Consider the following 22970-nt stretch of genomic DNA (forward strand, 5'->3'; position numbering starts at 1 on the left):
GCTCAGTGAAAACATCTCTTTCTTTCTCTCTCTGTGGTTTTCACTCTTTCTTTCCTGCTGCTTGTCAATGTACCTGGGGTCACAGAGGAACCTGTCATCCTGCCCCTCCTCCCTCCAAACCAGCCACTCCCTGAAGGAGGCGTGGTTTAGCATCCAGCTGCCGTCGCTTCGCCTCAAGAGAAAAGACGAGAGCTGCTCCAACCGCTGCACGAACTCAGCCCACTGCAGAGATCCCCCAGTCAGAGCGCCTGCATTCACCACCTCAAACAGCTGGAGGAGGACGGGAGAGGAACAGCGTCTGGTTATTCGTCAGCAGGATTACGCAAAAAGTGCTGAACCGATTTGCACTGAACTTGTACACGTACACGTACACACACGCACGCACGCACGCACACACACACACACACACACACACACACACACACACGCATGGTGTGTACCTGCTGGTCGGTCAGTGGGTGCAGTGATGCCACAGTGATGTTGAGCAGTGGCAGGACTCTCTCAAAAGATGACTGGGTGGGAAACCTCATGTTGAGCTGAAGCAGGTAGACCTCTGCTAGACTCACAGGAACCACCTACACACACACACACACACACACACACACGGTGGAAAATTGTCATTTCTGTTGAAATTAATAACTAATTAATTGTTTCCTATTTCCTTTCCCCACCTTGAAGCTGGAGCTCTTTAGGACCAGGTATCCTCCCTCTATCAGGTCCAGGGTCAGTTTCAGGTAGAGGTATGAGCCTCTGCTCAGGCTCTTCAGGTGGCTGATCAGTTTGGTGAGGGCCGTGTTGTCAAGGCGACCATTGCTCAATGACACGTTGCTCTGGATCTCACCACTGCTGTGGATACGCTGCATCAGGTAACCCTGAGGAAGAACAGAAATGCATAAGGATGAATGAACAGACAGACAGACAGACAGACAGACAGACGGACAGACGGACAGACGGACAGACGGACAGACGGACAGACAGACAGACACACGGACAGACAGACAGACAGACAGACAGACAGACTGTGTGCATGTTACCTGCAGGTCCTGGTCGATGGCGTTGTTCTCCTCCATCTTGTCTAGAGAGATGCGGTGAAAAGGTAGAGAACGAGTGGTTTCCTGATTGATTAAATAGACAGAGAAAGAGATTCCTTTAGTTCAAAACAAGTTTTCTCAGCAAAGCCACTCCCAATCTGTGTTTTGTTCACTGTGGTCTGGCAGCACCGTTCGTATATTTGCCTCAGACAGATGTTATTTCAAGCAGGCTTAACCCTTCTTACATCTGAGTGGGTATACGCACTCTTTGCTGTGCTCTGACTCTCCATTCCCCGAGCCCTTAGTCACTTTTACTTTACACTGATAACAACTGCAGATCTACCATTACAAGTCTCTGTGGTTTTGTAAACAGTCCAGATAGAGGTAGAACAAAGCATACTTCTTGTTTCGAGCCAGCAACCATCCGCTGTGAGATAAAAGCTGTCGCTGACAGATTTCATCAGCTGTAGCTTGAGAGCTTATTAAGTGTCTGGCTGACTTTTTAATCTTCCAGCTGACATATCTTAAAATAAAAACCCTAAGGGAGGGGTCTTAAACATGCACTTGATGTAGTGTCCTAGTGTATGACAAGGAAAAGGACTCTTATTTTGTTCCAACATAAACCTGTTTGGCCGTTTACCTTACATTCTTGTTTTTATTTTCTATACAAAAATATGTTTTGCTTCAAATGCTCAATAGCTTTTAAGGATGAAGACTAACTGATATGTTTGACATGTATGTTATCTTGGGTAATGTTGGCTGGACTGTACAGTTTTCCAAATCCAATAAAAGAGCCATAGATATTATCCTTCCAACATTTTACTAAATAAACTTAAACTTAATATGTTCTCAAACTGCTCATTTTGTAACAAGGAATAAAATGGTGCACTTATTCTATAAATACCCGACTTCGTATTACCCACTTCTAGACAGAGATCTCAATACTTCACTGCCTTCTCTTAACTCATTAAACTTAAGGAATCTGTGGTCGTGTTTGTAGATTGTTATACTGGAAACTCTTTAATAGAGGAGTCCATCAAACTTCTATGGATTCTTGGAAAATTCCACATTCATAAATCATGATTAATTTACTTCCTGCCAAATAGCAGGCCGTTTTTGGTTGACCATAAAAAGTTCTTTCATTCCTTTAACAAAACACGTCATAGTAGAAAAGCATCCAGAACATCCCTAATTTTGAATAAAATGCACTCTTTAATGGCAGACCAGATTTTTATTTTATTATGATTCTCTGTTTTTGTTTTTCAAAACTCAGTAAATTGATATTTATGTTTATTTATTTGTTTATTTGTGTAAGGTTTAGATGTTAATTCATAATGTAAATTTGAGTTAATTTACTGTACTATATGTACAGTGTCAATACAGTTAACTACTCACATATTTATCTTTGTTAAATTATTATTTACATATTTAAAAGTTTCCTATTTTTTAGTTTACTACTACTATTTAAGTCCTTCTAGTTTCTGATTGGTTAATTTAGCAACATGTGACTTAGAGCCAGGAAGTGTTGTGGAGCGGCGAACTGTGGAGAAAAATAAAGGTGCTGCTTGAAAAGTTGATCCGTCTCCATCCAGCTGTTTCTTTTATGAAGAGTGATCCAAACCACCACATATTGAACCCTCATGTTACATTTTTTCCCCCTCTTTCAGTTGTTATTGCTGTATTTATCCCTGCATGCGTCTTCTGTGTTTGATGTCATTTGTTTATTTTGTCTGATAGCATCTGGAACCAATGTCTGTTACACTTTTGCTCATTGATATCAGTTTAGTTTTTTTTGCTCTTTGTGTCGTGCTTTAGTTTTGGAGAGGTTAAAAACTCTTGTTGAGAAACACAAAGCTTGAAAACTACCAAAACAAGACTGCTCTTTTTTTTTTTAATAAATGTGAATTTTATTAATTCAAACACAAACTTTTCTTGAGCAAAGTGTGTTTTTTGCTGTTGACAAAGGCAGCCATAAATTGTCAGATTTTTGAAGGGAGTCTGGTGATTATTGATGCTGCTGATGATCAAAACATAGATTTTGTGGAAAATGTAACAGCTTTAGTAGCTTTAAAGTGGCTATTTGTAAGTTTCCTTTGCCGCCGGTTTCTTGCTGGGAGCAGATAATGGTGATTGTCTCTTGACAAGAGCTCCTGCCACTGTGGCGTTTATAATACCAGAGGTTATAATATGAACTCTGAGCCGCGCTTCTTCTTCAGGGCAGAATGGAGGCCACAGTGAGTCGCTATCGGAAAGTGACGAGTGGGCTGTGGCTCACTCGTTAGCATGCTAGCTTCAGTAGAAGAAAAGACATCATAGAGACAAAAGTTAACATTCTTTCCACCAGTGGAGACGGCTGTTGGTGAGTAAAGGAATGAAGTTTGATGCTGAAGTCACAACGTTTCTTCTAAAACAGCTGTTTTGCTAACGTTAACTATGTAGCAATAGCAAAACTTACAAATAGTTACATCCAACACCTGAATAAAAAAAAGTTATGTTTTGTTCTGTGAAGTTTTGTTTCCTGAAGTCTGACTTGCTTGTTTGAGTGTGTGTGTACCTGCTGACTGGTCCTGACTGTGGTGATGACCTTCAACCAGGATGGAAATTTCTGAATGTTTCTGGACAGGAAGGAAGTGAGTGTGTCGCCGTAGTCCGGCCGGTGGAATTCAGCCTCGTTCAACCCGTCAATCAGCACAATAAGCCCCGCCCTTTCCACGTGCAACTTCCTCTCTGGAAAACAACAATGTGGTCCATCACTAGGAAATACTGTCGCTTGGCTTAGCAGAAGAGAAGCTAGCAGAATGCAGTAGAATCTGTTTGTACCTCTGTAGAGAGCATCCAGCGGCTCCAGTATTCCTCTCTGGAGGGCAGAGCTCGGATCCTGGATGCAGGAGCGCAGACTGAGCGTGCTCTGTAGCTGCGGTGACCGGTGTAGCAGCTCCCGATAGGCCAACAGCTGAGGGGCGTCACTTAGCATAGCGGCCATGTTGTGGACGAACTCCGGAACCAGACAGGTGTGACAGTTATCAGACTGACAGAAATGATATGAGACTACCTGCAAAGACAGACAGTTTTGCTGGCGATTATGCACTGGACTATTTTATGGCTGGAAGAAAATTTCAACAAAGTAGCCGAGGACCCGCATAATGCTGCTTGCAGCTTTCATTTTATGATGTTGTTATGAAATGGCCCAATCTGTAAACTACTACTAAAGGAATAGTTGCACATTCTTGTTGAGATTCAGATGAGAAGATTGATGCTGTTATCATGTCTGTATTGTAAATATAAAGCAACTGGCCAGCAGTTGTTTGGCTCTGTCCAGATCAAAATCTGCCTTTTAGCAGCACCAAAACTCACTGATTACCATGTTAAGTCCTCTTTGTTTAATCTGTACCCTAATTTGCAAATTAAGCACTGATTAGACCTGAGATATAAAGGCAATGGAGTAAAAACTCTAGTAATCTATTGTGTGATACAGCAGATCTACATTAAGTAATGTGGGGATACTACCTGTCCTGCAAGCTTCCTCAGCACCTCCTTCTGTCTCCTCCTCATCTCTGGAGTTCCTGGACAGCTTCCCCCATCTCCTTCATCGCCTCTTCCTCCTCCTCTTCCCAGGGAATCGTTGGAGAAAGAAACTGTAGGCGCTACATCTGGATTGAGGATGCAGGAAAAAATATCTTACTTTAAAAGTCAGTACAGATGTAAACACACAAACCACCTCTCTCTTTCCATGTGGTTGTTGTTGTTCTGGAGACTGGCTCAGCTATGTGTCTGGGTCTTGATTGTAAGGCTGGCTGATTTTTATTAGGTTCTGCATGATGACTCAGCTGTTTCATACAGAGTGAATAAGTTTGTCTTCATGGCTGGAATAACTCACTGGGGGTCCTTTGGCAAGCATGTGATATGGGCTTCCTGCCAAAAATCTACTACATGTCCAAATAGTGGAGGTTGTGCTTACGCTTGGGGATGGTCTGGCTTCCAGCAGCAGTTGGCCACATTCGGTTTCCGTGACAACTGAGCGCCACCAGACGGGCGATGATGGCCGTTTTGCCAAACCCCATGTTGCCAATGATCACCACGCCCTGGCTGGTTGAAGGGTCATCCCTGGAGAGACAGGTGTCCACTTCCTGAAAGAGCCACTCCCTGCCGGTGAACAGCCAATCAGACGAGAGGCCAGGAATCTCAAAGTGGAGGGGCTTCAGGTTGAGAGAGGGAGTGAAACGAACTGCGGGGAAAGAGGGAATGAGTCAAGTATAGTAATACTGCTTGTTAAAATAACAATGTGTATTTGTGTGTGTTTGATAGTATGTGTGTGTGTTTACCTCTGTGGTCCTGACTACAACTCCCAGAATTCTGTCTGGGCATTCTGAGGGACGTCCTCGAAGGGATGTGTCTCTGCTGGTCGTCCAGATAGGCCAGATCTTCAAGGTGGGCGGAGCTAGTGGCTACAGAGAGGGAATTGAGGTAAGAAACTGAGCCTTAAAATGATCTGTCAGGACTTCTGTAACTTTGTGATGTCTCAACAAAGCAGTCACCTCCCTCAGCCATGCCCCAAGCCCCGCCCACCTGGACCCCCCCATCCAACCTTGCAGGATTTGGTTTCTCTGAGTTTTTACCTGAAATCTTCTATATTCTTATTGGACGACTCAGAAAACAGTCAGCCAATCAGAAGAGAAGCTCAGAGCCTCCTCTCTTCTGATTGGCTCACCGACCTGTTGTTACTAGAGCTTCAGAAAGAAGCCTGAGAGAGGAGATGTAAATCTACATTGAGATGGTTTTTGGTTCTTATAACCATAAATATATCTTCTTATGGATCAACACCTCAAATAAAACACAGGAGAAGTGTGAAATATGGGACCTTTACAACTGCAATAACTTTTGCCACTTGGCTGGCAGCAGAAACAAATACTTATATGTTATCACCATTTTAAGGTAAGGGCATACTTTCCATTTGCAATCAGTCAGATTTAACATTCATAAATATTCAAAAGTTGTTATCCTGAACTGTACAGGTGGAAAAGAATGTAAAAGCTAACAACACTCAATACAGTGGTAGAATATAATAGTGGACACATAATTATCATGGAATTAAGTCTTTGTTTGCTTACTATCACTGTTGAGCTCACTGTAGTCGAGAAAGAATGATGTGTTTCCTTCCTAACAGGAAAGAGTATGTGGGAGCGCACTCAAGGACTGGAGACATCTTGATTCACACACACACACACACACACACACACGCACACACACACACACATCATCCATTTGCCATTTTACCTGCAACTGAATTAGGGCGGGGCATGAGGTAGAGAGGTATGGAGTGGGTGGAGCCTGAAGAGCGGGCAGCGCCAGGACCTCGGTCTGGGTGGAGTTTGTTGAGGCTGTAAGTGGAGGCAGCCATGTTGTCATCCACCCTGTACAGAAAGCCGTCATTCGGATTTCCTGTTGCTACCATACAGGAAGAGGAGGTTGAGGCCACCACCGTCCGGCCCCCCTGCTGCCAGAGGTTGAGGCTGCTCCCATGGTAACCATCGCCTGAGTATTTGGCGCTGTTGTCCTGCTCTGCCGCCGACTCTGCAGAGTAGCTGGTCAAAGTGGCTGAAAGAAAAAGCAAAGGGATGACAGAAAAAGTTAATAACTTAGCAGTGTAAGGGTTTCTTTAAAAAAAAAAAAAAAAAAAGTGTATCTTCTGTATCTCACCTATGATACCGCTGTCTCTGCTTTCCAGTGTTGAGGTGGGGGAGGTGACAGAGGCGTGGGTGGAGGAGGCATGCTTGTTGTTGTTGTTGCCCTCTTCTCCAGCAGGGCGCTGCAGTGTGGAACAGGGGGAGGTGCTGCTGCTGGCCAGACTGGAGGACGGAGAGATCCTCTGTGGGAAAGACAACAGACTGTATCATTAACCAGTAACAACTGAAAAATGACAAATCTGAATGTGCAAAAGGGCACTTACATTTTCTGTTTTACAAGTTAACAGCACTAAAGACAACCTAGATACGTGTTAGGCCTCAATTATACTGCAGACAACACAGACGCATATTATACTTCTTTGTAGTCCAGAGGCTGCATGGACTGGGACGGACAAGTCCACGCTGACACAACAAATTGGAGGCCACAGAGCTTCACATAAACCCTCTGTTGATGAAATTTACATCACACAGACCCTAGTTGACCCTTACGTAGTCGCGTATGCAGAAAGTATAACGCAAATGCGCATCTGTGAGCGAGTTGTTTACCTGTCCATCGTCCTGGGCGTGGTAAGGGGACCCCGGCTCTCCACCGATTATCTTGTCCCCCAGCAGGAAGCCCAACCTGGTCATCAGAGCATCAGCCGCCTCATCCACTGAGGGGGGAGGTCCCAACTCCTCTTCCTCACCTGGAGAGTTACAAAGTGAAGTAAACGTGAATAGAGGTCCATTACATTTTTGATATGTCGCAGACACCATATTCCTTGTCATATACCACATACCATATACCTGTATACCACGTCCCATAGTGGAGGAACATAAAATGACAAATTGTGGTTTTAGTGGGTGTTGTGCGTTGGATTATTTCTTGGCTGGGTGCAGCGTGTGTGAAGTCGAGACTCACCCATCTGTCAGTCAAAGTGGCCACGCCCTCAATCATGCATTACTTTAAGCCTCAATAAAATGTAAACATGTGTCGCACAGTTACCATGAAGAAGGAAATTAACTGTAGAGACCAAAACCATTTTTTGTACCAGGCTGAAAACATGTTTATCCCTGCTGTAAAGTTGGACATTTAAACATGGGAGTCTATGGGGATTGACTCACTTTTGGAGCCAGACTCAAGTGGCCGTTAAGGAACTGCAGTTTTTGGCACTTCCACGTTGGCTTCATTTTTCACCCTGGAAGTTGCCGCTTGCTTTAATATCAACTCTGACAATGTATTACTGTCCAGGAAAGCCTTGCTGTCAAGTAACAGCACAGTCAAATTCAAACTGAGGCACATAAATTAAATTTGCAGTGGTGGAGACAGACTGACAGACACACAGACTGACCACTGGAACAACCTAGGAAGTCATCCAACATATACTGTTCTCTGGGTCTTTTCTATTATCCTGGCGACCTGGTGCCCCTCCTCCACACACTATGAAAATGGATTTGTCCAGTCAGGAAGAAAAAAAAGGTATAAATCTGTCCAATCAAAGGAGATTATGAAAATAGAACACATCATAAGAGAACTTAAAACACATTCACACAAAAGGCATCAACACAAAGTCCACTGGGAAGACTGTGTGTGTGTGTGTGTGTGTGTGCGCGCGTGTGTGTGTAAACCAGTAATGTCCATATTAATATATTCACTTTCATGACCTAAATATGCCAAGAGTAGAGGAGTAGACACACACATATACAGTACATACACACACATACACACAAGAATGTAAGCCACAGCATGAAAGCTCATACTCTGTGTCTTTCTCTGACAGACTGTAATTATGGCTATAAATTGCCGACTGTTGGACTAAATACTAGAGAAGAATCGCAGACTGAAAATAAAACCAACTAAACACAAAGCAAACTGGGAAGAGTGAGTATGTGTGTGTATGTGTGTGTGTGTGTGTGTGAGTGTATGCACGCACATACATGCGTGTGTGTGTGGTCAGCCAATGACAGGGTGTGCGAGTCGTTTTTAGAAGAAGAAAAATAAAATGGAAAGATCAGATACAGAAAGCGCAGACTTTTCCATTTCTGTATCATTAACTACTATAACTTCAGATTCCTTCTGTCTGTCCCTCTTTTCTACATTCATTCCCTCCTCTCTGATCTATCAATCCTTCCTTCCTTCTTTCCTCCCTTCTTTTCTTCCTTTTTTCCTCCCTGTCTTAGTTTTCCTTTCTTTCTTAATATCCTAATTATTTTTTCTGTCTTCCCTTCATTCTTTTTCCCTTCTTGTTGTCATTTCTTCCTGTCTTCCTTTCTGACTTCCTCTTTCATTTGTTCTTCTTCTTAACTTCCCTTCCCTCTTCCTTCCCTCCTCTCTCCATCTTCCTTTCTTCTTTATTTTATAACTTCCTACTTTTCTTCCTCTTCTTCCTGCTCTTTCCTCAGTGTACAGTTCAAAGTGTAGACAGTTACAGACAGGATTCGAACCCACAGCCTTCAACATTAACCAGCTGAGCTATCACATGATTCAACTGAACTGCTGACTGGCTGGTGGAAAAGTGTGTCTGAAATCCCCTCCCCCCACACTCTCCGACGCTGGGATCGGAGGGGGGCAGCATCTGACAATGTCTGTAACTTTTAAACCAACAATTCCACGCTGACACCAGCTTCACACAGTGAACCATCAGGTGTGGGAGGATGAGAAAGTAAACAGGGTTTGAAGTTGTCTCTTTTTTCATCGTCCTTCGCACGGCTACTTCCTTGATCTTTCCTTAGTACAAGACTTCGAACGCCTTCAAGGAAAGATTGTGCGCCATTATCCCAATATATGAGTTCTTATCATGTCACATCCTTCTCTATGACGGCAGGTTTCTCACCCCACCTTGGAGCGTGGTTATTCAGAGCAGCTATAAACTGCTTCAGACAGTTGTTCAGACAGCATGTTCTACAACCTTGTTTGTTTCATGCAAACTCCAGTCTGGTTGTTTCCAAGACTATTTTAAGTTGGTCGAGCAAACATTGAGCACCAAAGCGAAGACGTGGTTTCAAACCATAGCCAGTATGTGACAAAGAAATGTGTTGTTTGCAAGATGTCACGAGAACCGATACTTAGGTACCAAGTCAATGCCCAAATTCTGATGGTACTTGTTTCTCTATAGTACCGTAGATACTGCAGATGTTGTAGATACTGCAGATGTTGTAGATACTGAAGATGCGGCACTTGACCAAATGACGGGGCAGTACTTTCCCATTGTGGAAACAATTCATATATCAATGAATTCAATATCACTAATAGAGGCGGGTTGATTTCCGGTTTTGCGGTCTGTTCCAGTTTAGGAGCTTAAACCGGTTTGATTTTGTGTAAACCAGCTGTACGGACATTTGTCATTAAGACAGGTTCTGGCAAATTAAGAAGTAGCCTAAGCTGACAGCGTCAAGAGCTAAATCCAACTTGTATTGCATTAGTAATAAGCAATATGACAATCTGATTTGCATATTATGTTTGTTCATAAACCGACTAATGGAGCCACTAGTGTCAAGTTTACGGGTTTACAGGCATTTCTGCCACCAAGTGGACTGGAGTCACTACACTCTTATTCATGGGCTCTCAGTTTCAGTATTTTCCGCTTGTCTTCTGTCTCTATGCTAAAAGGCTTTATAGTGAACATAGGAAACAAAACCTGGTGGAGATGAAGTTTCATGGGACAGGAAACAAAATCACTTCCTCTCAGAATAAATGTGGCAAAAGTATTTGAATTTTTGAAGATAACTTTAGTTTTTTGTGTTACTGTTTATTTTATTTTATTGATGTATTCCCTTAGATCAATTAAATGATTAAAGTAAAGGCAAGAATAACAAACATCATGTCTGGTTTTCCATGGGAAGCAACACCTCTTCACAGCCATCAGAGATTTATGTTGTATTTCAGGCAAGGACAATGTCCCCTGATGCCTGCTGAGCCTACATTTCATATTTATGTAGACAGGTTATCTCCCAGCCTTGGAGGAGTGTGGCTTTCCTGTTGTGGCAGTAAGCTGATGGATCAATATATATAGAATAAAATAATGATTGTCATCAAGGCCAGCAATGTCAACCAGGCAAGACAACATGACCAACATCTAGAGCTGACAGCGCTGTTAACCTTAGAGGGAACGTACGGTGGCTGACAAGGGCAAATGCGCTGCAACGGCCCAAAACAGTTCCATTAGGAGAAACGAGATGCAGATTCAAAAACACATAGAAAAATACAAAACGAATACAACAACGGATATGTGCTGCAAATGAAAAGCCAAAACAAAGACATTAACAGCAAACACGCTGCAAATAGAATAAACACACAAAACCCATAAAACAAATGCAACAGAAAAAATGCTGCATATCCAGACAACACAACAGAGGTGCTCCAGACCTCTAGGGGGAGCTGTAAGTGGAACAGCTGGAGCATAAGCTTGAGTAGGGTTTCCACCTTCTATGTGAAGAAATAAGGGATGTATAGCAGTGCTGTTTAGCACAGGTCGGCTGAAATCAAAGCCATCTCTGGTAAGATCAGAAATATGAATGTATATTCAAAGCTACCAGATATTTCAACTAAGTACACTACACTGTTCATCCACTTATTAGTTTGAATAGACAGAAACTGAATGTCGGCTTGCTAGTTTATCCGCTCTAGCTTGCATCCTTTGTGAAGATAACAGCCTGATATCTGCAGATCTGGCTTGCTAGCTACCCAGCACCAAAGGACAGAGACTGAACATATTCAATCCACTCCTATGGCTGCACAGCTCACAACTAGAGATGATGCCTTGTCAACAAACACAAAGAGAGAAAGCAGACCAGTTCAGTCTTGCATCTTCTCATAGATGAGATCATTAGATTCACTACGAGTTACTTGCAACTGCGGAGCATCGATGACCAGGGGAAAAATATGGAGTAAACCTAAGTTGAATGAATATGATTTATGTAGGGAAAATAAACAAACAAGAGTTTGCTGGTGTTATTGTGTTGACTGTGCTGATTGTGCTCTAGTTCACTAAAATTCAACATCAATCTTTTTTTATTAGTTGTTTCCCCGATCATTGTTGATGATGGATAAAAAATTGTTGGGTGTGGGTGAGGGGGCAAAGTCATGATAGTCCCAGTTTCCACATGATGCAAACAACCTTTATTCTTTACCACAGAGTCTTCGTAGGTCTGTGTCAGTTCTACCCCCGCTAATGAAAATGCTATCCAGTTGCAAAAGGGAAAAATGTAGGAATAACCAGAATACTAGAGAACACGCTAGTAAAACAGAAGCTAACAGAGGACTACAACCAAGACAGTTGATTTTTCCCCAGGTAGAAACCTGTCTGCCTTTTGAAAGCTTGCGACAGAGAAAAGACTCCTTCACTCTCACCTTCCTCCTCTCTTCTTCCTCCTCCTCCTCCTCTCTGTGCTCCATTGACAGGATGAGCCACCCAATCTCGGCACAGCTCAGGGCTGTCCTCGTGGGACAGACAACAGCAGACATAAAACAGCAAGCGCCGCAGGAGGGAGGAGGTGTGGCTCACTACGTCATCCACTTCCATGATATCTCGGCCGCAACCGCAGCCGTGCAGCAGTCTCCATGGGCGACGAGTGGAGGACCTCTCATTCCGACACCACTTGGTTCTGGAGCAGATGCATGGTTTCAAAATAGTCGCTGTGCAGTCCATAGCTAGCTGGTTTCTGATTGGTTCAGAGTGGTTCCATGTAGAAGGCGGAGTCAACTGAGTCAATTGCCATCGCGCTGCTTGTACTTAATGCACATTATAACATCACTCCCCAGTCCTCTTCTCTTTGGTCCTGAGCTCCTCCTTCTCCAGAGTACACAAAGAGAGAGGGACAAAAAGATGAAGGAGGTAGGAATGAAGAGATAAAAAGAGGAAGAGCCTCTCCAGAAAAAGAAACACCAGAGGTACTCCAACTTCTGAAGCAGAATGACTGCAGTTAATAAGCAGTAAAACGTATGAACACAGTGGTAACAGCCAAACTCCTCATATGTTCAGGAAAGGTACTTTGTTACTTCAGGCAGTAAAACCGGAATGTGCACGCTTTTAAACCTCTCCGCAACTCACACAGCAGATTTGGACAATGTATTCCACTGGTTATTGTCCTTTTCAGCCAAGAAAAAAAGCACTCCTTTTCATTCACAGGTAAATCCTCTTCAAAACTAAGCAAAGAAAGGTAACAACAACTACAACATGAAGTGGAAAGAGTAAATTTTCTCCTAGATGACGTCCTCTTTGGTTAGAAAGTAAAACAAGTAAAGTTTCAGAGTGTTAGAAGAGTTTTTCTTTCAACTGCTGAGCCTCCATATCTGGTCAGAAAGGCGACCTCCCTCGTCGGACTGCACTGCAAATCAAAACCTCCTCCTCCCTCCCTCCCTCCTCCAACCCCCCCACCCCCCTCTAAAAAAACAACACACAAAAAAACAACACACACACACACACACACAGGAGAGACAGGGAAGGACTGCAGGAGGAGGTGAGTGGAGAGAGTACATGTTGAAAAGTGCAAGCAAAGTTTAGAAAGGCAGCTCAGTTTTCTGTCTGGTAACAGAAGAAAAAAACGGCCAGAGCGAGAAAGACTGAAGGAAGACTCGGAGGAAGGTTGACAGAGCAAAGACAGGCTGCAATTAAAGTGAAACTCCTTTTTCCAAGATCAGAAGAGTGTCTGAAGACAAATCACAGTGACGAAAAACTGTAATCCAGTTTGGCCCCAAAATTATTTTAAATGTACAAAGAAACGTACTGAATAAAGAGCTTGAATCAAACATCAATGATGTTTAGATGTTTAGCTGATGTTTAAATCTACATCTGGAGAGGATTATCATCCCCTGGATGTTTTTGAACATGATTAAATGTTCATTTTTTCGAAAATCCCTTTCAAAAATCTGAGTTGTTTTTGATCAGAAGAAAAACCTTTTCAGTGATGAGGCAGGAGGAAAGACAGGATTAGGGATAAGACTTGAAGAGCTGGAGTGAGTGTTACAGTCATGTTGTCAATAAAAATACAAGTTAGTGATGAGCTAAATTGAAAAAAAGCTATAACCTAAAATTAGGATACTGCACTCTGAATATTTTAACGCTTGGAAAAAATGCAGTGTCTACCAACAAAATAGGTACTTTCAGCTTTCATGTACATTTAAACTATAGTATGTATAAGAAAAGAAATTATATATTACAATCAGCAGCTAATATGAATTAAATGTATCCCTGTTTTGCAAGGAACCCAGAGCCATCTGGCTGTAAGACAGTAGCTAAGCACTGAGCTAACATGAAACCCCTGCTACTATTGATATTTGTATTGAAATTAATATAATAAATTCATACAATTTACAATTAAATTACAACAGTTTACAAATACAATTGCAAGCACCATTTTTGACCACCACAGGCAATTCTATCACTGCTTGTTGAGAACCAAACATCAGACAGACACAGTTTGCTAGCTCGTGAACAATGTGCTACATATCTCTCTCATGATTTGGTGGAGACAACAGACAAAGTTAAAAGAGAATTACATTAAATTCGATTTACATGGACTTACACCCACCAGGTGGCCAGAAACACATGACTCCAAATGAAACCTAATGTTTCTCCATAACTTGATAGGTGATGATATGCAGGGTTCACAGCTTGTTTCTGCTGCTTGAGGGGTTAAGTGTGTGATTAAAAGGAAGCATAATCTCATCAAACTATATGAATCCCCACAGCAGCTACTGGGATCTGCTAAGCTAGTTAGCTTTAGCGAGAGTTTAGCTTCTGCATCATGACTGGATTTAGCTACTGCCTGGGATCTGCTAAGCTAGTTAGCTTTAGCGAGAGTTTAGCTTCTGCATCATGACTGGATTTAGCTACTGCCTGGGATCTGCTAAGCTAGTTAGCTTTAGCGAGAGTTTAGCTTCTGCATCATGACTGGATTTAGCTACTGCCTGGGATCTGCTAAGCTAGTTAGCTTTAGCGAGAGTTTACCTTCTGCATCATGACTGGATTTAGCTACTGCCTCATTTTATGTTATGTTGAATAAGAAATTGAATGACTGAGAAGTCAGTTCATTAAATTAGATATTTGTAAATTACAGGTAGGTTAATGGTGGAACAAGTAGACTCCACGTTAGTTTTAGCTAATGCTATCTCAGCAACTAGCTCTAACCTGGTTAATGGTAACTACACAGCCTGAGAAGCCTACTGTTATTGTTACTGGTTTTTAGCTTGTTTTCACAGAAATTATACATTTCTATGGCAAAGTTGTTTATACAGAAAAACAGATGTTAAAAAGTTTGAATCAGGTCATCGCTAAATTTTGACCAAATATGTGGTTACTGCAATATCTAGAGCATAAACGACAGAATTCAGAAGGAGGAAGAGGCTAAAAACAGAGAAGAGGAAAAGCAGTGAAGAAACTGAAATTGGAGCTTGTGTGTATGTGGGCATGGTGTACTGAAGTGAAAAAGTAAATTTTTTTGTTTTGACAGAAAGTGAGCGAGAGAGACACAGAGACACTCCAGAGAGAGAGACTCCACATGGTAATGTTTAGAAGAAGTGTGTCAAATCAACCCCGAGGAGGAGGAAGAGGAGGAGCAGGAGAGGAGAGGTTGGCAAGGGGTTGGGTTACATTTCTGCATTTTCTCTCTCACTAAGGCACCTAGGGACGATCAAATGTAGGGTCAAAGGTCAACCCCCTCGCTGCTGCCAGACACAGTGTAACAGGTCACAGCTGTGTCTGTGTGTATGAAAGAAAGGGGGAAAAAGAGAAAACCAATCTAAAGCTGGTTTTGGTTTCTCCTCGACTCTCTCCTGCCTTGCAACCAGAACCTGGACTCCATTGGGGGGATATTCTGGCGCGACTAGCCGATAAAACGATGACACCACAATATAGGGACTAATCACCAAGGAATTCTCACATATCTCTTCAACTTTTCCGCTTACAAACGCTATTTTGAGACCTTTTTTCAATTGGTCTCCCCTGATTGAAATAAAAGGAGGCTTTGTTAAAACTGTTACACATTCTAAAGTGTGTTTGAGGTCTATTTACTCCATAGTTGGTTTTATTTGACCACTGATAAGGTATAAGGGAAACAATTCTACATCGTTAAGACATTCCGGCTTTCTCAGTGTGGTTGTTTGGTCAGGTTAGACAGTTTTCACGCCACTGAAACTGTTCAAACTTTAACATAAAACTTTGCAGAACCCCAGCAATGACAGTAAGACACAGACTGAGAAAATATATTTTCAGGGCCTTTAAACTGTAAAGTCGCGATCCAGTTGGAGCATAAATCCACTCTAAACACTGTGGTGTTAATATTGTTCTGAACAAACGCTACAGCTGTCAGAGCAACCAATGCTCCAATCAGGTTCTGTCTGTGATCAGACTTTTTTTTACAGTGTGTCCTGTCTGTGATCAGATTGTATTGTGAGTGTACATTCCTATATTTCGCTTGGACAGATTGTTATACTACATGCAACTAAGTCAAACTAAAAGTCTTCTGAGGTAAAGTATGCTTCGGTCCCTACCAGTTCTTTTGGCCAGCCGAAGGTTAAGGAGGGGAGAGGAGGGAAGCGAACGAGTGAATCCCTCTGTCATCCTGACCTCTGACCCCTCTGGCTCCATGCCACTGCCACCTGTTGAAAAAGAGAGAGGGAGTCATAGAGGGTTAGATGTTGAAAGAGGTCGCTGTATGACCTGCCAACCTAATGAAGATAATGAAAGTAAAATGAAGATATATGGAGCTTCTAACATCACTGTATTTGTACAACCAGACTAGAGGCACACCTCATGAACATAACACAAGATACACAAAATACATAATGACACATAATGAGGTACTGACCACCGGTGTTCTTGCGTCCTTTGCCTCCCAGCAGCATCTTCAGGCTGTTTCGGAACATGATTTGACTTCCTGTTAACAGCCCCTGGGCAAAAAGAGACAGTCAGTGAACTATCACAGCTTATACAGTAGAATTATTCCTAGCACACACACACACGCACACACACATACACGCTTCTTATTTCTTGATATAGTGTGACTTTTGAACACACCCTACTTGCTGGCTTGTAATCTTGTTGCTAGGCAACCGCCTGCCGTTGCTAAGCGATCCATTAATGAAAATGTGCATTAGAATATAACCCTGTTGGTGCTGGTAGTGTGCGCTGACTACAGGACTGTATATGTGTGGGTCACTGTACTGTAACAGCAACTGACCAGAAGGTGATTTAATTAGAGACACAGAGTTTCCATGTGACTCTTACAGCCTCCACAACCTCCAAAAACCACATCTTCAACTCAACAGAGAAACTCACAGATTGCGCATCATGATTATTTAATGCCCAACTTAGAATCTGCTCCAAACCTTTCGATTCCATCATAAAACTGTATCTGTTTAGTAATATATCTGACACAAACCCAACCATGTGTGTAACTGCTGTCTACCTACTCTTCTGTCACATATTACAGCTTTTAATTGAACTGATTTTGAGAGAAAACGTGTGTGTGTGTGCGTGTGTGTGTGTGTGTGTGATCAATCAGAGCAGTGATAGATAGCATGTTAAAACAGTGCAGAGAGAGTGACTTCCTTGTTTCTCATTCACTCAGGGAAACGTTACACACATGCACATTTGAATACTTTTATTCAACAGAATGTAAAATACTACATAATGTTCCCAATATCACCATTTAGCCATAATAAATGCAGACACAGCAGCATCTTGCAATCAACTTTTTCTATTGCAACCTTGACATCTGCAAACCTCTCACTACCAACCTACTGACAAGGCTTTACACACATGACCAGTGTGCACTCATAGCCAAGCTGCTCAATACAGCATCTATTCAAGATGACAGAAAAAGTAGGGTCACTTCCTTCAACTGCCCCTTTTATCTTTATTTAACTATGTTTGAGTTTTATGGGCTGAGTTTTCCACACAGAATTTATATGATATTACAGCAATGTTGTTGGTAAACCAACAGCCATGGTTCAATCCCAAAGACTAGCTACATACTGGTTGTTATGGTGAGTGAAGTGTGAAAGAAATACTCATGTAACATAAATAAATACTAAGCATATTAAAATAAATACTAAACTAAGGGCTAAACCTGGCTGAATTTCGTGCTCGGTAATATTAGGTTGCTAAACTACAATGTAAAACTCTGTGTCATGATAAGGATGATAATATAATACTGTATATATACTGAAATGAACCTGGAAAAAAAAAGTGTTATATGTGTCAATGTCAGTGTAGACCAAATAAGAATAGAAACGTCATCTCTCTCTCCCTCTCCCTCTAATTAAGTAAATTACTCACTGACCATCAGAGCGGAAAATTACTATTCTCCTACAGACACAGTCAAATCACTGAGAGAAGTGTTGAGAAAAAGTCCCTGTGTGTACGTGTGACAAAGAGAGTCAGCTAAGATACAAAGAGGCCTCAGTATGCATGTACATATGGTCTGACTGAGCCAAATATACAAGGGATAACATTGTCACTGAAAACACACAAGGTGTCACAGCGTGAGGAAGTACTGACCTCTGTCGCCCTCTGTCGACCACCGGTGATTACAGCAGCATGTTTATTACTTTTCTCCTGTCTCTGTTTGCTCTGTGTCCTCCAGAGGACCTTGTAGTAAATGCCCAGAGTGGGATTTCAAAATAAAAGATGTGTGGATGGAGAACAAATATAGATCCTGAAACGTTACGTTCTCTGTGTGATGTCTCTGTTACTGAATGACAAGAGGCAACTACAATTTTCCTGACAAAGCACAAGACATATTTGCTATGTAAGACAAATGATGAAGACACAAGCTGTTATTCCCTATTCTATACGTCATTGCAATTCTGTGTGGGTTATGATTGCGTCGTGTGGTCGCACTACAAAATAAAAATGAAGGAAGTGGTTGAAAACTGGAACCGTAAATGACTGTCTGTAAATGTCACCCTGATGATATAATAAAAATTGTGCCAATTAATTTTGAAAGAGCAAGGGCCAATGGGAAAACTCAGAAACACTCGGCCATCGAACAATGGTGGAACTTTATCACTCAGTCAGTCAGGGACAGACATTTGCATTTATAATGACCAACATGTAACACAGAAGCATGACAGCACGTCGGTACCACAGACATCGATCCAGGCGTGTGACCCCATCCGCTGTCGGCTTAAATGTCCCCCCACTCCATGTTTGAAGCTTTTACACAGAGGCAGAATAAAGGCGCAACATTCCCATCTTGAACAGGCTGTGTAAAAGGGGCTAGAAACTATCGGCACACCCTGAACCGGATCCAGCATCGGCTCCTTCCCAGCTGCAATCAGACTGCTTGCTTTGCACTGGTGTGAAGCACAGCGGAGAAAAATGGCGCTGGACACCACAGACTCATAAAACATCTGCAGCGTGGTGTAACAGACTCTGAAGGACCGGAGCCTCTGCAGGAAAAAGTGCCGACTCTTGCCCTTCCTGTAGAGAGCTGCAGAGTTCCTGGTCCAGTCAAGTTTGCTGTCCAAGTGGACAGGCAGGTATTTAAACTACTGTACTATCTCCACCATCCCCTCCTGGAGTCCTGGATCTCCTGAAGTCCACTACCAGCTCCTTTGTTTGTTTTGCTGATGCTGAGCTGCAGGTGTTTCAGCTTACACCAGACCACAAAACTGTCCACCACCCTCTGGTACACTGACACATCCTCCCCCCTGTTGCTTCCAACACCTGCAGAGTCATCTGAGAACTGTTATACGGGGTGAAGACGAAAGGGGACAGGACAGTCCCCTGTGGAGCTCAGGAAACTAATTTACAATAAATAATGGCAATTACATTTACAGCACCACCAGAGTGTAGGCTTGTTTTTCTGGGAGCCCACAACATGTATTGAGTTTAAATGGCTGTTTCAGGGTAAAGACTTGGTTTCTTCTTTTTTTGGGGGGCTTGGGAATACAAGTGTGTGTGTGTGTGTGTGTGTGTGTTCTCACAGGAAGAGCCAATCTCCAGAGCTACTGCTCGCCTGGTAATAGCTTTTTTACCAATGTCTCTGTATTAACATGATTGTGGATTGTAGCTCTTTATATTTCTCGACCTCAACAGGTAGTCACTCTTCATGCATTGTCCACACATGAGAGGCAGCGACAGACACAGGAAGAGGTGAGGAGAGGGAAGTTGAGTTGATATGGGAGGGAAAAGAAAAAAGTGCATTTTTCCAGGGGTAGCGAGGCTGGAAATAGGACAGTGGCACATTGACACACACTTCCCCATGCCTACCCTCCCCACGGTGTGGGGATGGTACGTAGAAAATAATAGGGGTGGCTGTTTTGACACAAGCCATTCATCTGCGGTGTGTTTTGACCTTATGTGTTTAAACAAATTCTTAAAGAAATAAATATAATCTAAATTCTTTAAATAAGAGAGATATTAATTCTTGGTACAACTGGACTCAGCAGCAGATATCTCAAAACTATCTGCACGGCAAGTCGAAGAATAAACATAATCCTTGTCAGAGAAACAGTCCCACAAACGCTTGGAGTCGCAGCCAGATGTCGTCTATTCCCTAGATGTGATGTACACACAGCAGTGGCTAGCTTAGCCTTGCATATGCAATGTGTGTCAGTGTGCTAATCCTTAATGACAAGCATCCACACACACACACACACACACACACACACACACACACACAGTCTTGACTCAACTGCAGCACATATATTAAATTGTCAGTACAAGTTGGGTTTTTATGTAAATGAACTGAAGATAAATTAGACAGTGGCTGAAAAAATGGAGCAAAACTCCTTTGTGTCTGGCTGAGAAAGAGAGAGAGAGAGAGACAGCGAGAGAGAGAGAGAGAGAGAGAGAGAGAGATAATATGTTACAGGTTTTTACAATCATTTTCACACTTGTCTCAACACCATGTCAGCCACATCAGTAGACTGTGTGAATTGAACTGAGCACCCTTTTGCATTAATTTGATATAAAAGGAATTCAATGACTCAAGATCCAGTAAAAAGAACAATAATAATAATAACAATAATAATAATATTTTTTCTATCTCAGTAATTGTGTATTTTGAAACAAATTTAAAAAATAAATTATTATCACCATTGAATTACTGTATATTAGCTGCTCAAAACTTATGTGCATTAATACTGTAATGTCAAAAGTGCAAAAAATGGAAATGAACTTGTGCACTCTTACATCATTTTATGAAGAAAGAAATAAAGCTTAGTAGACACAAAATTGAGGAGAGATGTGGGAAATGAAGAATCTGATGTGAGTTACTCATGATGGTCTGCTGCCAGGAACCGTGAGTCAGAGCTGACATGGTGAGAAGCTCATTCATGTGAGTGTTTGTCCATATGTGTGAAAAGCAGAAACAGAGATAAGTGTGGTGTTTGCGTGTCTCTCTCTCGCGCTCTTTCTCTCTTTTAAGCACACACAAACACACAAACACACACACACACACACACAAACACACACACACACACACACACACACACACTTGTACGTTTATCTTTGTGAGGCCTCCTATTGACATAATGCATTAACCATCACAACTAAATGCTTAACACCAAAACCAAGTCGTGAGAACCGGTCGAAATGTCCTCACTAAGGTCTATAACTCCGACAGGTCCTCACAATGATAGAAGTATACAAACACACACACACACACACACCATCTGTTGTCAGTTACTGCTCCATCTGACCTCCTCTAACTTTTTGTCTTAGACACACAAACACAGAAAAGCTTTGTCCAAATCTGAGAGCAGCATAAAAGACACAGAACAATAAGTTCAGTTAATCCTACATGTCGTGCTCAGCCTGATGCTGACATCAGGATACCGAACACCGTTTAGCACAGCTACCTGTTGATTCTACAAACCAAACCCCCAGCATTAACAAATAACACAGCGATCCTTTTACATTCTGCTAAAACTAAATATTAGCGTACAGTTCACACACTGTTCGGTTTAGGCACAGCAGCCATGTTGGAAGTTTGTTGACCTAAACTGGTCGCTAATTTCCGAAAGAAAAAATTTGTTTGGGAAAAATCGTGGTCCTCTACTGTATTACTCCTCTATTTTTAATATTTATGTGTAAATGTGTGTGGTACTGACAAGTTAAAATGATTAAACCCCATATAGTAAATTCCCATTATTCAGAAGTGTTGCAAACCAGATCACATGTAGACAGCACAGATGGACGACCCAATTACTGCCCAACATTGTTTTTAGTATTAGCAACAGACATGTTATATAATTAGGCTACAATTGTCATTAAATACATAATTGTATAAACATTTATTTGAATATATTTATTATTACAACTTAAAACAGTAATTCAGTAACTTAAAATTACAACTCACTGCAAAAATTACGTGGGAAAATTCGTTTTGACAATTCCAATCACTTTTTCAAAGAAGGGTAGGCTATTGGTTTAGTAGATGTAAAAAATGTTTTAAATTAATGCTCATTCTTTTTTAACCACAAAATACCCAGAAAGGACTTTTATGGAACTAAACTTTTATTTTGTATTGAAAGAACATGTTGGCCACTTTAGTGTAGAGCTGATAAATGAGCCAGACTCATATACTGGCTGATAAATCATTGCATATACAATATATTGGTATCTGTATATATGTCAGTTGATACATTACAACAAATTGATGTACTGAAATTCAATACAGACATAGAAATGTTTTGAAACAGTGTCACCATTCTATAGTTTGTCCTCCAGATAGAGACAAGTTTATTTTTACACTGTAAATCCTGCTCAGTACATTTCTTGGTTACAACAGTTCAATCTTATCATTACGCTATAGATTATGTAGAGAAAATTAATATCAATCGATATATCTTTATTGGATATGTTAAACCCTGAAAAATCACCCAAAAAATTGTCCTGAAACTCTCTAGAATTGCACATAAAAATCTTCCAAAATTGAGGAATAAAAAACATAGAAGTGCAAATTTTGTGCTCAATTTTCTTCAGCCACCATCAGGTTGACAGTTTTAGGTTTTAACTGGTCAACTCTTGGATGGATTGCCATGAAATTTAGTTATATTATGTTCATGGTGCCGTGAGGATGGATCCTAGTTACTTTGCTTTTTTTCACCTGATTTTCCTCAGACATCTCCAGCAGGTCCAAATTTTTACTGATCCAGTGAAATATCTCAACATCTACTTGATGGATTGGTTTCAAATGTTTACATTTAGACATTCTTGTTCCCAGATGACGTATCCTGTTTCCTCTGGTGCCATCATTAATTTGCAAAACTAATAACAATCCCAGCTAATAAGCAAATGTTAGCATTGCTAACACACTGACCTAC

General features: G+C 41.7%; 1 protein-coding gene across 2 annotated transcripts in view; it reads right to left on the minus strand.

Annotated features, from left to right (window-relative positions):
* Positions 1 to 22970, minus strand: part of tanc2a (tetratricopeptide repeat, ankyrin repeat and coiled-coil containing 2a) — a 42646-nt gene that overhangs the window by 12518 nt on the left and 7158 nt on the right. The window contains exons 2-15 of one of the 2 annotated variants that reach the window (XM_023416329.2): positions 16502 to 16583; positions 16185 to 16292; positions 7262 to 7401; positions 6729 to 6897; positions 6306 to 6626; positions 5354 to 5476; positions 4990 to 5256; positions 4539 to 4681; positions 3852 to 4083; positions 3586 to 3758; positions 1035 to 1115; positions 672 to 872; positions 441 to 575; positions 74 to 270 (exon numbers count right to left, since the gene is read on the minus strand). In XM_023416329.2, coding sequence (XP_023272097.1) covers positions 74 to 270; positions 441 to 575; positions 672 to 872; positions 1035 to 1115; positions 3586 to 3758; positions 3852 to 4083; positions 4539 to 4681; positions 4990 to 5256; positions 5354 to 5476; positions 6306 to 6626; positions 6729 to 6897; positions 7262 to 7401; positions 16185 to 16292; positions 16502 to 16559 — 2348 coding nt within the window. In that variant the 5' untranslated portion in view covers positions 16560 to 16583. Of the gene's footprint in view, positions 1 to 73; positions 271 to 440; positions 576 to 671; positions 873 to 1034; positions 1116 to 3585; positions 3759 to 3851; positions 4084 to 4538; positions 4682 to 4989; positions 5257 to 5353; positions 5477 to 6305; positions 6627 to 6728; positions 6898 to 7261; positions 7402 to 12044; positions 12440 to 16184; positions 16293 to 16501; positions 16584 to 22970 lie in introns of those variants that run through there. The other variant, XM_087176627.1, reaches the window with a different exon arrangement.

This window comes from Seriola lalandi, unplaced genomic scaffold (genome assembly GCF_002814215.2).
Source record: "Seriola lalandi dorsalis isolate HSWRI2012SDOR001 ecotype SW California unplaced genomic scaffold, Sedor1 jcf7180002054563, whole genome shotgun sequence".
NCBI lineage: Eukaryota > Metazoa > Chordata > Actinopteri > Carangiformes > Carangidae > Seriola > Seriola lalandi.